The 15561-nt window shown below is 44.3% G+C and overlaps 1 protein-coding gene across 3 annotated transcripts in view; it reads left to right on the forward strand.

Annotated features, from left to right (window-relative positions):
• The window catches only part of rps6kc1 (ribosomal protein S6 kinase polypeptide 1), a 195065-nt gene that overhangs the window by 174971 nt on the left and 4533 nt on the right, over nucleotides 1–15561 (forward strand). For all 3 annotated transcript variants that reach the window (XM_068045016.1, XM_068045017.1, XM_068045019.1), the window contains 2 exons: nucleotides 11860–11942; nucleotides 12039–12134. In XM_068045016.1, coding sequence (XP_067901117.1) covers nucleotides 11860–11942; nucleotides 12039–12134 — 179 coding nt within the window. The remainder of the gene's footprint in view (nucleotides 1–11859; nucleotides 11943–12038; nucleotides 12135–15561) is intronic.

A 15561-nucleotide genomic window follows, 5' to 3' on the forward strand; every position in this document is an offset into this window, starting at 1 on the left:
GGCTGAAGATTGTTGCAAATGCTTCAGCCTTTTCTTTTGCACTGATGTGCTGGGCTCCCCATCATTGAGGATGGGGATATTTGTGGAGCCTCCTTCTCCTGTTAGTTGTTTAATTGTCCACCACCATTCACGACTGGATATGGCAGGACTGCAGAGCTTAGATCTGATCTGTTGGTTGTGGGATCGCTTAGTTCTGTCTATCGCATGCTGCTTCTGCTGTTTGGCATGCAAGTAGTCCTGTGTTGTAGCTTCACCAGGTTGACTACTCATTTTTAGTCATGCTTGGTGCTGCTCCTGGCATGCCCTCCTGCACTCTTTATTGAACTAGGGTTGAGCCTTGGCTTGATGGTAATGGTAGAGTGGGGGTTATGCTGGGCCATGAGATTCCATATTGTGGTTGAATACAATTCTGCTGCTGATGATAGCCCATAGCACCTCATGCATGCCCTATTTTGTGTTGCTAGATTTGTTCGAAATTTATGCCCCACAACACGATGGAGGGTATCCTCTGTGAAGGTGAGACTTTGACTCCATAATGACTGTGCTGTGTCACTCCTACCAATACTATCATGGATAGATGCATCTGTGACAGTTAGATTGGTGAGGATGTGGTCAAGTAAGTTTTTCCCTCTTGTTGGTTCCCTCACCACCTTCTGCAGACCAAGTCTAACAGCTATGTCCTTTAGGACTCGGCCAGCTTGGTCAGTAGTGGTGCTACTGAACCACTCTTGGTGATGGACATCGAAGTCCCCCAGCCAGAGTATATTCTGTGCCCTTGCCACCCTCAGTGCTTCTTCCAAGTGGTGTTCAACATGGAAGAGTACTGATTCATCAGCTGAGGTGGGGACGGTAGGTGGTAATCAGCAAGAGGTTACCATGCCCATGTTTGACCTGATGCCATGAGGACTTCATGGGGTCCAGAGTAAATGTTGAGGACTCCCTGGGCAGCTGCCTCCCCACTGTATATCACTGTTCCGCCACCTCTGGTGGGTCTGGTGATGATGATGGTCGTGTCTGGGGCATGGTAAGGTATGATTCGGTGAGTATGACTATGTCAGGCTGTTGCTTGACCTGTCTGTGGGACAGCTCTCCCAATTTTGGCACAAGCCCCCAGATGTTAGGAGGATTTTGCGGAGTCGACAGGGCTGGGTGTGCCATTGTCGTTTCCGGTGCCTAGTTCGATACCGGATCGTCCATCTGGTTTCACTCCTTTTAGAATTTTCTCAACTGGTTTGCTACAACTGAGTGGCTTGCTAGGTCATTTCAGAGGGCATTTTAAGAGTCAAACACATTACTGTGGGTCTGGAGTCACATGTAGGCCAGACCAGGTAAGGACAGCAGATTTCCTTCATTAAAGGACATTAGTGAACCAGATGGGTGTGTGCAGAGGGGAAATATTTAGTGGGATACTGCAGGGCTTAGTATTGGGACCACTGCTGTTTCTAATTTTATATCAATGACTTGGATCCAGAAACTCATTACAAATTACTTAACCTCAGAAGGACTGAACAATGGCAGATGAAATCTAATGCAGACAAGTGTAAAATATTGACTCTAGGAAGGAAAAATGGGAAAAACACACACTTCAAGATTTTTTTTTTTATTCGTTCATGGGATGTGAACATCGCGGACAAGGCCAGCATTTGTCCCACATCCCTAAATGCCCTTCAGAAGGTAGTGGTGAGCTTCTTTCTTGAATCGCTGCAGTCCATATGGGGTAGGTACACCCACAGTGCCGTTAGGAAGGGAGTTCCAGGATTTTGACTCAGCGACAGTGAAGGATCGGTGATATAGCTCCAAGTCAGGATGGTGTGTGGCTTGGAGGGGAACTAGCAGGTGGTGGTGTTCCCATGCATCTGCTGCCTTTGCCCTTCTGGGTGGTAGAGGCTGTGGGTTTGGAAGGTGCTGCCTAAGGGGCCTTGAAATAACTGAAGCTGAAAGAGTCCTAGGAACCTTAGTAAGTTAAATGTTTTTCATGTCTAGCCAATGTAGAGCAGCAATCAAGAAAATCAATAGAATGTTGAACTACATAACAGAAACAGTGGAATACAAGTTGGAGGAAGTTGTGATAAAATTGTATAGAGGCCTGACTGCATCCAAATTTTCGTTGCTGAAAAATGAGGGAGCCAATCAAGTATCAGAGGCAGTGCAGAGAAGAGCTGTGAGGTTGATCTCTAGAATCAAAGGTCTGAGTTATGCTGACAACACCCAGCTCTACCTCACCACCACCTCTCTCAATGCCTCTAATGTCTCTAAATTGTTAGACTGTTTGTCTGACATCCAGTATTGGATGAGAAGAAATTTCCACCAGTTAAATGTTGGGAAGACCAACGCATTGTCATTGATGCCTGTGACAAACTCCGTTCCCTAGCTACTGACTCCATCCCTCTCCCTGGCAATTGTCTAAGGCTGAAACAGACCATCTGCAATCTTTAGTCATATTTGATTCTGAGTTGAGCATCTGACCACATATCTGCTCAATCACCTAAGACTGCCTAATACCACTTCTGTAGCATTGTCCAACTTCACCCTGTCTCAATTCATCTGCTGCTGAAAGCTTCATCCGTGCCTTTGTTGCTTGTAGATGTGACTATTCCAACGCACTCCTGGCCGGCCTCCCACATTCTACCCTCTGTAAACTTGAGGTCATCCAACCCTGCTGCCTATGTTTTAACTCGCACCAGGTCCCGTTCATCCAGCAACCCTGTGGCTCCAGTTTAAGCAATGTCTCCATTTTAAAATTCTCATCTTTGTTTTCAAATCCATCATAGCCTCGCCCACCCTATCATTGTAATATCCTCCACCCCATAACCCTCTGAGGTATCTGTGCTCCTCTAATTCTGGCATCTTGAGCATCTCTGACTTTAATCGTCCTACTACTGGTAGGGATGCCTTCAGCTGCCCAGGCTTGAAGCACTGGAATTCCCTCCCTAAACCTCTCCACCTCTTTACTTCTCTTTCCTCCTCTAAGACGCTCCTTAAAACCCACCTCTTTGACTAAGCTATTGGTCATCTGCTTTATTATCTCCTTATGTAGCTCAGTTGGAATGTTTTTCTTTATAATGCTCCTGTGAAGCGCCTTGGGATGTTTTATTTGGTTAAAGGTGCTATATAAATATAAATTGCTGTTGTTGGATAGGAGGTAGAGGTATGTAAGATTGTAAATAGTACAGGAAAGGTTAAAATAAATTGTGGAATTAGGACAACGAACACAGTTTTAAACTCGTAAAGTGTAACTGTGATAGATATCAGATGGTTCTTCTTTACACAGAGTGATCAACACCTGGAATGGATGTCTGAGCAGAGTCGGGGAGCTGTAAACCCTGGAATCATTTAAGAAAAAGCAAAGTGGAGGGTGGGATTGTAGGGTGTTCTTAATGGATGAATTAAGATGGGCCAAATGGCCTTTCTCATCCATATGTGATTCAGTAGGCTTTACATAAGAGGAGAAAAGCAGAAATTTCTCCTTTAACAGTTCGATTGATACAATTGTTAGCAGTTTGTTTTCTTCATATTAAATGTCTTTCATTGCACAGTAATGGTTTCCCTTTAACATACATAGCTGAAATTACAATCATTGAAAACTGGGATTAATGGCCTTTGTATCTACTGTTTTAATTCATTTCCCTGTGGATGTGGGTGTTTAAGTAATGACACCAAACCAGCTTTTCTGATGATCAGCAATTGCCATTTAAAAAAAATACTTTAAAATAAGAGAAAATTGCAAGTAATGATAATTCCGTAATAGTTTGATCCTTGTTTAGATTGGATGGTGAGACTTGGCTGTATATTAAAAATTACAGGGAAGTTGCTGTGAAAGAAAGGATATTCTTTAAAACTTTTATGAACAATAGATTTGCTGCTTCTCTGAAATGAGTAGCTATTCTTCCTTTTAATTGAATTAGACAAAGTAGATTATTTGAGATGCATGCAGTGCAAAAGAAGTAATATAAATCTCGTTTAATCTCTGTGACCTCATTTGATATAGACACTTGGGGAAGCAACAATATCTTATTGGGAAGTGTGTAGTTTTTTCCTTTGCGTGAAAACATTTTTCTTAAAGGACAGGTGGAACTCCTTCATTTGAAAACGGAACCTTCCTCACCATGCCGGTAATTGCGAACTGTTTTACTTCAACAACAATCTTCCTCTTTCACAGTTGACATTGAATTATTTTTGGCTCCTACTCAAATTTTAATTTATATAATACACCCACTGGCAAATGTACTTCAATAATGAGACTGTTACTTAACCCACTCATGCCTAAGAATTTCTGGAATTTTCTAGAGTCTCCATGGGACCTTGCTTTTGGTGTTTCTTATTGTATTTTATGTGACTTCAATATTAATACATCAAAATGACAGTGCTGTAGGCAAGTGCTGTGCTGATCAGTTAATATTGTCATTGAGAATTCAATCGAAATCTGATTTCATGTTTATTAAATGATGTCTTGTCATCAGTACATTTCCAGAAATAAAAACAGTTCAAATATAAATGAAAAGAATTATAATTAAAGCCATTTTGTTAAAATCATTACTGAATTCTGATGATGATACCGAGGACACCTGACTTTGATAAGTTACTGAGTGTAGCAGTATGAAGGAACTGAATTAATACACACAGCTGAAGTAGCATGTTTACTAACATATCCTATGTTGATGACCTTTCTTAGATTTTGGTATTTACCTGAGTTTTTTTCATGCCTAGCGTAAAAGACATTGCTCCTTACGTGTGTAGGTATGACCTTATGCCCAAAGCATCTGATAGGGCAATGTGCCTGAGGTGCATAATAAACGCCTTATGCTGCTGGTAAACTCACTGCAATTAAAGCAAGATGCTTCATATTCTCCTGGTCTCTCCAATTGATTGTCAAGTAACACGGTGACAGACCTTATGGCCTCAATTTTAATCTGTTGCTTCCAACCTGTCACATTCCCAGCCACCGTAATATTTACGGTGGTAATTCAGTCCCTGGATGAAGCTCCATTAAAAGGATGGGGGGGGTCTACTTAAGATTCGAAAGTCGCTGAACAATAATGTAATTGACGCCACAACTTAATTTAAGCGTTCAGGCAGCAGAAACAATGGGGAGGGGGTGGGGGGGGGGGGGGGTGGGGGGGTGGTGGAGGAGCTGACTGGCCAAAGATGGCCACGGTAAGTTTCAAAGCCTACCTCCCTTTGAACCCTTTGGGTACCAGGAGGAGCAGGAATGCTCCCTCGATATCCCTGAAGGGCCCTTGGATCTTCCCAGCTGTGGCATCCCCCTGATCTTCTGGGAATCCTCAGCCCTATCATCCCCTCGACCGAGCATTGTGCAGAAGGAATCCCCAGCACTTGCTGATCTCCAATTCGATCACAAAGCTTGAATTGCTAGCCCTCCTGATGTTGAAGGAATTTCCAATCCACCGATTGCTGGGAACCTTTTCCAGTGCTCCTTGGCTACAGCCTCTTGTGGCCAGAATCCAGGTAGTGAACCTGGCTGGGTGTCAGGCAGAAGGCTGGGAAGTTTTATTTAAATTAAGTACTATCATTAAGATCAGCAGGCCCTCCAAGTCCCTGACTTGTCCGAGTGCGCTACCCCCTACCAGGCTCATGCGCAGCCTTAGTTTAACCAGAATCTTATTGAATGGTGGAGCAGGTTCAAGGGGCTGTATGGCCTACTGCTGCTCCTATTTTTATGTTCTTCCTGGCCCTACCATTAAAATAGAGGCCTATATCTCAGGTTACAAACTATGAATCAGGTATGTTAACAAAAACAAGTACAGTAGATTTCAGTGATTTGCAGAAGTGCATAAATTTTTGAGGAGTGTTTCTGAAACCTTTCACAGAGAGCAGGGTGTGGTGTTCAGGACATGCAGACCATAATATTCCATCCATCACGGGTGGGCAATCACGAATCTTTCATCCATTAATTTAAATGGGTTGAAAATCACAAGCTACACCCCGGCACTTTCCTATTCAGGTGCTTCTTGATGTCCACAGGGATGAAATCATCAGGGTAGCTAGCTGGGAGGAATTCCTGAGCCTAACGATATAGTGGAATTGAGTTAACATTAATTGATATGGTTGCCTCTATTAATGTTCCTCGTTTAAAATAGATTCTTTTCAAAAGTTCTATCAAGGTATTGTTACCTCCCTTTTGAATCAACACAACAACTTGCACTGACAGAGCCTTTAATGTAGTAAACCATTGTTTTACAGGAGTGTTATCAAACAAAGTTTGACATTGAGCCATTGCCCATGGAATAAAAGAGACAGTCTGGACATGAAGTTAGCTGAGTGACAGGAAACAGAGCAGTGGAGAATGATTGTTTTTCAGACTGGGGGACGATATGTAGTGGGGTTCCCCAGGGATCAGTATTAGGAACACTGTTTATCTTGATCTGTATTAGTGACTTAGACTTGGGTGTGCAGGGCACAATTTCAAAATTTGCAGATGACACAAAACTTGGAAGTAAAGCCTGGCTACCCGATCCTACATGTGTCGGGTTTGGGTCGGGTCTATATTCGGTGTCTAGCGTTCGGGCTCGGGCCGCGTTCGGGTTGGCTGTGGTCGGGTTTTGTTTCGTATGGTTTTTTTAATCTACGTTTTGACGCGCTTTTATTTTTCTGGTATTAATAACAAGTTTGATATTTTCACGTCGGTGTTGATATTTTCGGGTTGGGTCAGGCATGAAAAAAAATTGATGGACTTGGGGCCCAGGTCGGGTTCAGATTGGCTGTGGTTGGGTCGGGCTCGGGTCAGGTTTTAATTTTATACTCGAGCCAGGCTTTACTTGGAAGCATTGTGAACTGTGACGATGATAGTGATAGACTTCAAGAGGACATAGACCGGTGGAATGGGTGGACATGTAGTAGATGAAATTTAATGCAAAGCAATGTGAAGTGATACATTTTGGGAGAAAGAACAAGGAGAGGCAATATAAAATAAAGGATACAATTCTAAAGAGGGTGCAGGAGCAGATTGGCACAAATCATTGAAGGTGGCAAGGCAGATAGAGAAAGCAGTTAATAAAGTATAAGGGATCCTGGGCTTTAGAAATAGAGCCATTGAGCACAAAAGCAAGGAAGTTACAGTGAATCTTTATAAAACACTCAACTAGAGTATTGTGACCAATTCTGGTCACACTTTAGGAAGGATGTGAAGGCATTGGCGAGGGTGCAGAAAAGATTTAGAAGATTTTCAGGGATGAGAGACAATAACAACTCATATTTCTATAGCACCTTTAATGTATTAAAATATATCCAAACATAACATCAAGTCACATAAGGAGATAATAGGTCAGATGACCAAAAGCTTGGTCAAAAAGGTAGGTTTTAAGGATTATCTTAAAGGAGGAAAGTGAGGTGGAGAGGTGTAGGGAGGGTATTCCAGAGCTTAGGGCCTAGGCAACTGAGGGCGCGATCACAAACGGTGGAGCAATTAAAATCGGGGATGCTTAAAAGGCCAGGATTAGAGGAGTGCAGATATCTTGGAGGGTTATGGGGCTGGAGGAGATTACAGAGATAGAGAGGGGCCAGGCCGTGGCATGATTTGAAAACAAGGATGAGAATTTTAAAATCAAGACATTGCTTGACTGGGAGCCAATGTAGGTCAGTGAGCAGAGGGGTTATAGATGAGTGGGACTTGGTGCAAGTTAAGACACAGGCAGCAGAGTTTTGGATGACCTCAAGTTTATGGAGGATATAATGTGGGAGACCGGTCAGTTGTGCGTTGGAATAGTCAAATCTAGAGGTAACAAGGGCACAAATCAGAGTTTCAGAGATTTCAGTTACGTGGATAGATTGGTGAAGCTGGGACTGTTTTCCTTAGAGAAGAGAAGGTTGAGAGGTGATTTGATAGAGGTGTTCTAAATCATGAGGGGTCTGTACAGAGTAGATCGGGAGTAACTGTTCCCACTGGCAGAAGAGTCCAGAATTAGGGGACATAGATTTAAAGTGATTGGCAAAAGAACCATAGGTGACATAAGGAAAACATTTTTATGCAGCGAGTTCTTAGGATCTGGAATGCACTGCCTGAGAGTTAAGTGGAGGAAGATTCGATGGTTAGTTTCAAAAGGGAATTGGATAATTATTTGAAGAGAAAAGATTTGCAGGGCTATGGGGAAAAGGCAGAGGAGTGGGACTAGCTGAGTTGCTCCCACAGACAGCCTACATGGACACAGTGGGTCGAATGGTCTCCTATCCTGTAACCATTCGATGATTCTATGAAATAAGATATTAGGATAGATGACCAAAGGCTTGGTCAAAAAGGTAGATCTTAAGGAATGTCTTAAAGGAGGGCAGAGAGGTTTAGGAAGGGAATTTAAGAACTTGGGGCAAATGCAGCTGAAAGCACAGCTGCCAGTTTCTATACAGTTCCCATTAAAATGCATACCTCAAAAAATGAACAATTATTTTACTTGCAATAAACTACTTGCTAGTTTCAATGTCTTATGCTACCCTAGCAACTCTATTTGAAATGGAAGATATTACCACACAAACCAGTGAGTACAAACGAAAGTAGCTATTATCTATTTACAATTCCTAATTAATATACAAGGCATAAACATGAACAACTACTGAAAAGGCATTATATAGAAAGATTATTACATCGAAACTCTTTGAATTATGCGTTGGGGTTTCTGATAAATGGCAAACGAGGTTCTATTTTGAATGTTAAGTTCAGCCTATTTTGTCTTCTGGCATACTGAGTTTTTCCTGCCATATTGTGCTAGTACAGAGTGAAACCCAGAAAGCAACACATTTTAGAAAAACTCGGCCTGTTTCAGACACCTTGAGCTAAAAATTGGATTAATCCAGTTTTCAAGCATGGGGTCACAATTTGCAATTTCTCTGCGCCCGCCCCATTGAGGCCAGCAGCATGCAAACTTTGTGCTGCCTCCTCAGTTGAATGATTGTAGTGTTCAGCTGAGTGTGACCCATGCTGCTGGCTGGTTGGCTGAATGCTCAACAGGGGGCCCAGCAGCATGCATGACCAGCATGCATTTCAGCCTACCCCTCTTAAAGGGGTGCTACACTGATTACACAGAAGCTCCCCGCTGACTGCTCCATAGTGCAAGTGGCTGTAATTTGAAGAATAACCAAATGAAGCAACAGGCAAGAGAGAAGACTCCCTGGTTCTCTGATGTGTTGCTGGGGGCATTGTTCTGGAGGAGAGAGGCCATGTTTCATAGGGGCCAAGAGGCCCCCAAGGAACACCCTGAGAAGGGAATGGGAGCCTGTGGCCAGGGAGGTCAATTCCCAGAGTCTGGCATCCAGGAACTGCCAGCGTAGCCAGAAGTTCAATGACCTCACATGGGTGGTCATGGTCACTAAATGCATCTTCAAAGGACATCTCTTGCCTATCACACCACCAACCTCTTGCGCTATTCAATGCACCATACTTCCATCACATGCCCATCAGCAGTTCCTAGCAGTCGGGACTCAGGCCTAACATTCAGAGGTTCTTCGTGGTGGCCGGAAGACAGTGGTAATGGCAGACTGCCTCAGGATGAAGGAGTCGTGGCTCCTGCCAGGATAGCAGGCATTCACCGACATGATGGTCTGGGCATAATTGCACACCAACTGTACGTTAATGGAGTGGAACCCTTTGTAGCTATGGTACCTCTCCTCGTTTACTTGTGGGGCCTGTAGAGCCACGTGCATGGAGTCTATAGCTCCCTGTGCCATTAGCAATCCTACTATTCTGGAAAAGCCACATGCTTGCTCTTCCTGCTTCTGGTTAGAGAGAAGATAATGAACATGCTTCTTCTGGTGTATAGGGCCTCTGCCACACCTCCAATGCAACATTGGACATCGAACTGGAAAATGTTGGCAATGTTGCCTGCTCCCATCCAGAAGGATCCTGGTGCATAAAAGTTAAGAGTGATGGTAATCTTGACAGCCATTGGCAGCATTGTCCTCACCTTGCTATGAAGCTGCAGGTTACGTTGAAGGAGGTGGCACAGTTCTGTGACCAGCTCCTTGGTAAATGCAGGCACCTCAGGAATTGATCCTGGCTGAGGAGGAGGAAGGAGAATTAGAAGGGGAATTGCTCCCTGAAGACCCTTGGTAGGTAGGGTCTTCTTTGGAGAGCTCTCCTCTTCCTCCCTCTGGGCACAGCTTACCCTCTAAGCAGCCTCAGCTCCATCTCCCTGTTGTTTTGCTGATCAAGAGGGATGGCACCTACAGCCCCCATAACTAGTAACCTTTCTGTGAACAGGTCACAAAACTCCCCTTCCCTCCCAGTCAGGGTGCAGCAACACTCCCTTCCACCAACTTTAAGAGCAAAAGTAAATCAAAAGCTCCTCACCAGCAAGTTGGATGACTAACCCTTTAAATAAGACCAGAAGGGATCCCCCATGCAGCTGCATGCATGTTCAGCGAGGAGTGGTTAGCGCAAGGCATTCACTGGACTGTGCAGACCAGGTTTGCAGAACATGTACCGAATCAGTCTAAGAGGCTGTTTGAAGTCATGATTTGCCCACTGTGCATGCTTCTGATGCACGGCATGCCTGGACCAGCACCCTTCCAAGCACTGGAAGCGGCCAAAAGCTCTCCACTAGTCATTTTGAAGGCATCTGGCTTTGCTAGTCCAGCTTCAGCGGTGCTCCAAAGCCAAATTTTGTAGCCCGTATCATTTTCAATGCTAAAACCAATACTTCTAGCAACTCTTTGGAGATTCTCAGATACAAAACGGACCATAAATAGTGTTTTTCCTATGACCACTTTGCATGCCTCTGTGCTCTTCCTCTGTGCAATAGAGCAAAATAATCCTTTCACTTCAAAGAAACAATTCTGTTAACTAAATCAAGGACTAAGCCAATTTGATCAGACATATGTGAGCCTTGTTTGAATGAATCCAAGTATCTCAACTAATAGGGCAGCACTGCACAGTTTTTGGTGGTGTGAAATGGTTTCTTTTCCCTGACCAGAGTGAAATGCACTGCGAGAAAATAACTTGCATATACTCCTTAGAGCATTGTCCTGAATTAATGGTGTGCGTCTAAGAGGAGAAACCATTGCTGGAGATGTTTTACTATGTTCAGATAGGAAAGAGTTGAATCAAACAAAGGCAGTACCTTTAAGCTGGACAATCGAAAAGAGGTGTTAGAAGGGATTGGTGCGATTAAAGGCTGCGGAGAGGTTCAGGAAGATGAGGCAAGATAATGCACTACAATGCAGTCGTAGAGGATATCATTTGTGACTTGATTAGGGTCATTTTAATGCTGTAGCAGGGGCCGATGGATTCAAATATGGAGTTCCGGGAAAGCTGGGAACAATTTCAGAGTCAGCATTACATTCCAGGACTTGGAGAGGAAAGGTAGATTTGAGATGGGGTGGTAGTTTGCAAGAATAGAAATTTTAAGGATTTCTTCTTTGGAGGGGTATATTGATAGTTTTGAAAAAATGCCATTTACAATGTCAGCTAGTGTGAGGGTCACGAAGGGACATTGAGTGGATTGCGTCAAGAAAGCAGGAGATGGGTTGCATGGAGTAGATGAGCTTGGAAAGGGCATGATGGGGAGATAGAGAAACGCAAAAAATACGGCTTGAAGACTAGGGAGATGGGGGAACTCTGAGAATCAGGTCTAGCTAAGTGGTTAAAGGGAATTAGGGGTTATGACAAAGGCAGCTGAACAGGTGGTCTCAGTCTTTAGAGACAAAGAAGTCCATGTGATCTCACACTTGTTGGCTGTGAGGAAGGATGGGGCAGGGGAGGGAGGTAGCCAAATCGAGACATCAGGCAACATTATGGTGGAAAAATTATTTTATATGGGTAAAAGAGCCTTGTAACTGTACCTAATGGGGATTCAGGCAAGAACTGTATTAAAGCACTGCATATTAACGTTTAAATAAATTCTTTTCTACGTTTAGAGGTTGGTGGGATAGCAGAAGAAACTGAAGCTTGTGACTGGTGGAGTCTAGGTGCAATTTTGTTTGAACTCTTCACTGGAAAAGTGAGTATAGCAGGGTTGTAAGCTGCAGTGCATATTTAAATTTTTAAGTATGTCGAAATAATATTCAATGATGGCGACTGATTTTCTTTGTTACAGTCTCTGTTTCAGTGCCATCCAGCTGGAATAAATACACACACAGCTCTAAACCTGCCAGATCACATGTCTGAGGAAGCCAGATCAGTGGTGCAGCAGGTAATCTGCTATTACTGTATAATGAAATTCTGCAGAATAGAAATATTAAGGATTTGGGCTTTAAAGCGGCAGTGTCTTTTTTTTAATATATGTACATGGAGGAACTGAGGAAGGTTTCTGTTTTGGGGGAGTAAGAATTTTCCTTTCATTTCCATTGTGATTTTGTTTTATTTGCATTTTTTCTCCCTTCTCTGTCCTCCTGAAGGCAGTGAGTCATGCTGGGCTATGATGCACGGGTATCAGCAGACTCCCTGTACCTCATACAAGAGGCCATTCTTCATGTGTGCATCTAGATATGGAATATGAGCTAATTATTTGATGGTGAGGAAATCACAGCTGAGCCTGATCCTGACTTTACCCCAAGTCCACGTGTGCAGTTTCTGACAGGAGTTACTGGATAATAATCTGCAGTGACTTTTATTTCCCTCCACTTCCTAGCCCAGAATAATTAAGACCAATTGTAACACCCTTCTCAATGCCGCATTTGGGATCTGCGAATGCTCACAGGTGGAGATTGATTAGGGAAGACTAAATTCCACAGCGTCATATTATGAGGATTCTCAATTTGGGAAGGCGGAGTTTGTGCACTGGCAAGGCTGATTGGAACTTGATAGCAGAAGTGACCTGTTTTAATGTGTGTATGTATGTCCGTGTCGGGGAGAGACACTGACCAATATTATTAGTAATGAAATCAGACCCCTTCAGGGTATGTATCACTGTGGAATTCAGTCATCCTCATCAGACTCCAGCCTGTGAGAGTTAGCTGATTTCACTTGGCACAGTGAGGGGTGGGGGTGTGGTGGTGGTTGTTAGTGGTTGCAGTTGGTCTTAATTATTCTGGGACAAGCATTGCCTGTTGGGAAGGGGAATGAATGATTTACAGTTTAAATATTGATGGACTTCTATTTTGCACCTGAGATGGAGGAAGATTGGAGGATAAACTTTAATAATAATAGTTGGATTGTTTGCTTGAAGTTTCCTTCCCATGTGGAATAACCTGTTTAAAATAGAATCTAAGGCCATCCTTGACTGGTAGATTTTGTACTTTTTATACCCATTGAAAAGAAAGAAAGATATAGTGCCTTTCACAACTTCAGGATCCCAAACTGCTTTACAGCTAATGAAGTACGTTTGAAGTGTAGTCACTGTTGCAATGTAGGGAAATGAAGCAGCCAGTTAGTGCACAGCAAGTTACTACAAACATCAATCTGATAATGACCATATAATCGGTTGAGGAATATATATTGGCCAGGGGAGGACTCCCTTACTTTGCTTCGAAATAGTGCCATGGGATTTTTTTGTGCTTACCTGAAAGGGCATATGGGCCTCAGTTTAACATCTCTCATCCAATAGATTCCACCTCTGACAGTGCAGTGCTCCCTCAGTACTGGACTGAAGTGTTAACCTGGTTTATGTGTTCAAGTCTCTGGAGTGGGCTTAAACTCATGACTTTCTGACTTAGATGAGAGTGCTATCACTGAACCATAGCTGACGGTACGATGAAATTTCATTTGTCAATTTGAAAGCCTTAAGTACTGACATTCTCAATAAATTCCATTTTCCTCAGCTTACGAATACTTATAACTATTCGGTTCTGATTTTCTGTTATACTTTCTAAATTTCAATAGATGACCCGTATTCTTGTCAAAATGATTTTGGTGAACCCAAAGCGTTTGGGCTGGATTTTCATAATGGAGGCAGGAAACAGGAACCAGGTCTGGTTTTGGGTCTGAAACCTTCCTCCTGTGGGAAGCTGATTCAGATTGCAATTTTCAAATGGCTAAACCCTTAATTGGCATTGAGACGGGTTTCCTGTCCTCTTAGAGCCAGCGGGATTGAAAATGGCAGTGGGTCAGATCAAGTGTGGGGCCCATGTAGGCTTCCATGGCAGCCATCACTGAGGCTACTGGTTGTCCTGAGGGAGAGATCTGCCTTGCACAGCACCAGAGGGAAGCAAGATGTCAAAAGGGAGCTGGAGACCTGGCACAAGGGGCAGCGCAGACCCTCGCTTCATCGATGCCCACCTGGGGTTAATACTGGCGGCCATAAGGGAGAGGAGGGAGGTCCTCTTCCTGTAGGGTGGCAGGAGGAGGTCACCTCATCATGCAGCAGGGTCATTTTTTTTTTTTAGAGATACAGCACTGAAACAGGCTCTTCGGCCCACCGAGTCTGTGCCGACCAACAACCACCTATTTATACTAACCCTACAGTAATCCCATATTCCCTACCACCTACCTACACTATGGGCAATTTACAACAGCCAATTTACCTATAAACCTGCAAGTCTTTGGCGGTGGGAGGAAACCGGAGCACCCGGCGAAAACCCACGCGGTCACAGGGAGAACTTGCAAACTCCGCACAGGCAGTACCCAGAATCGAACCCAGGTCCCTGGAGCTGTGAGGCTGCGGTGCTAACCACTGCACCACTTCAGTGTTATTCCCCCCCTGCCCCTTCTTCCTGCTCCTTCCTGCTCCTCCTTTGCCTCCTGCTCCTCACCCAATGAGTTCTGTCATTTCAGGGCCTCACTGTTCTCAAGGTCCACACCTCTGGAGGGCCATGTTATGGAGAGCACAGCAGACCACCACAATGGCCAAGACCCTTGCAGGAGGGTATTGGAGGGCATCACCTGACCGATCTAGCCACTAGAATTGCATTTTCATAAACCCGTTGGCCTGCTAAGCAGGTGGTATTGGTTCTTTCGCCTCTGTGCCTCTGTCTGGGCCTCCTGTAGAGGGGTCAGTAGCCATCTCTTCAAGGGATTTCCCTTATCCCCTTGGAGCCAGCCATGAACTTTGGGAGATGGAGTGAACGGCCAAGGCACCCTGGACTGGGGGAGGATGAAGGAGTCTTGGCAGCTGCCAAGAAAGTGAGCCTGTTGGATATTGAAGGAGTTAAAGCCCCCTTCCTGTTGATGGATCTCACTGGCCGGTCACTGGGTGCCTTTATGGCCACATGGATGCAAACGATGATGCCTGTACCTGGGGGAATCCAGCAATGGAGGCTGAACCCAATGCCCTCTGTGCCAGCACAAGGTCATCTGTGACAAAGTGGATTAGTCCCTGCCCTCCTGAACCTGCATCCGTGACCTGAATGATGTACTAATGAGATGCCAACTGTGAGATGCTACTTGGGTCGACAGCTGATCCCTGGAGCAACTGGTTGCACAGAAATTCAGGGCAACAGAGATCTTAACGACTGCAGGTAAGGGATTGCCATGGGGGTTGTGAAGCCTGAGGTCATTGTGGATCAGAGCACACAGGACCGAGATCATCTACCTAAATAGGCACATCCTCCTATGGCACTGGCGCTCTGTCATTTACAGGTCACTGTCTCTTGGGCAGTAGACCCGATGTCAAGGGTAGCATTTTCTTTCTCTTGCAGCCCCTGCTGTGCTACTCTGGCCTCCTGTCCAGGAGGTTGTATCTG

Source organism: Heterodontus francisci, chromosome 13, assembly GCF_036365525.1.
Source record: "Heterodontus francisci isolate sHetFra1 chromosome 13, sHetFra1.hap1, whole genome shotgun sequence".
NCBI lineage: Eukaryota > Metazoa > Chordata > Chondrichthyes > Heterodontiformes > Heterodontidae > Heterodontus > Heterodontus francisci.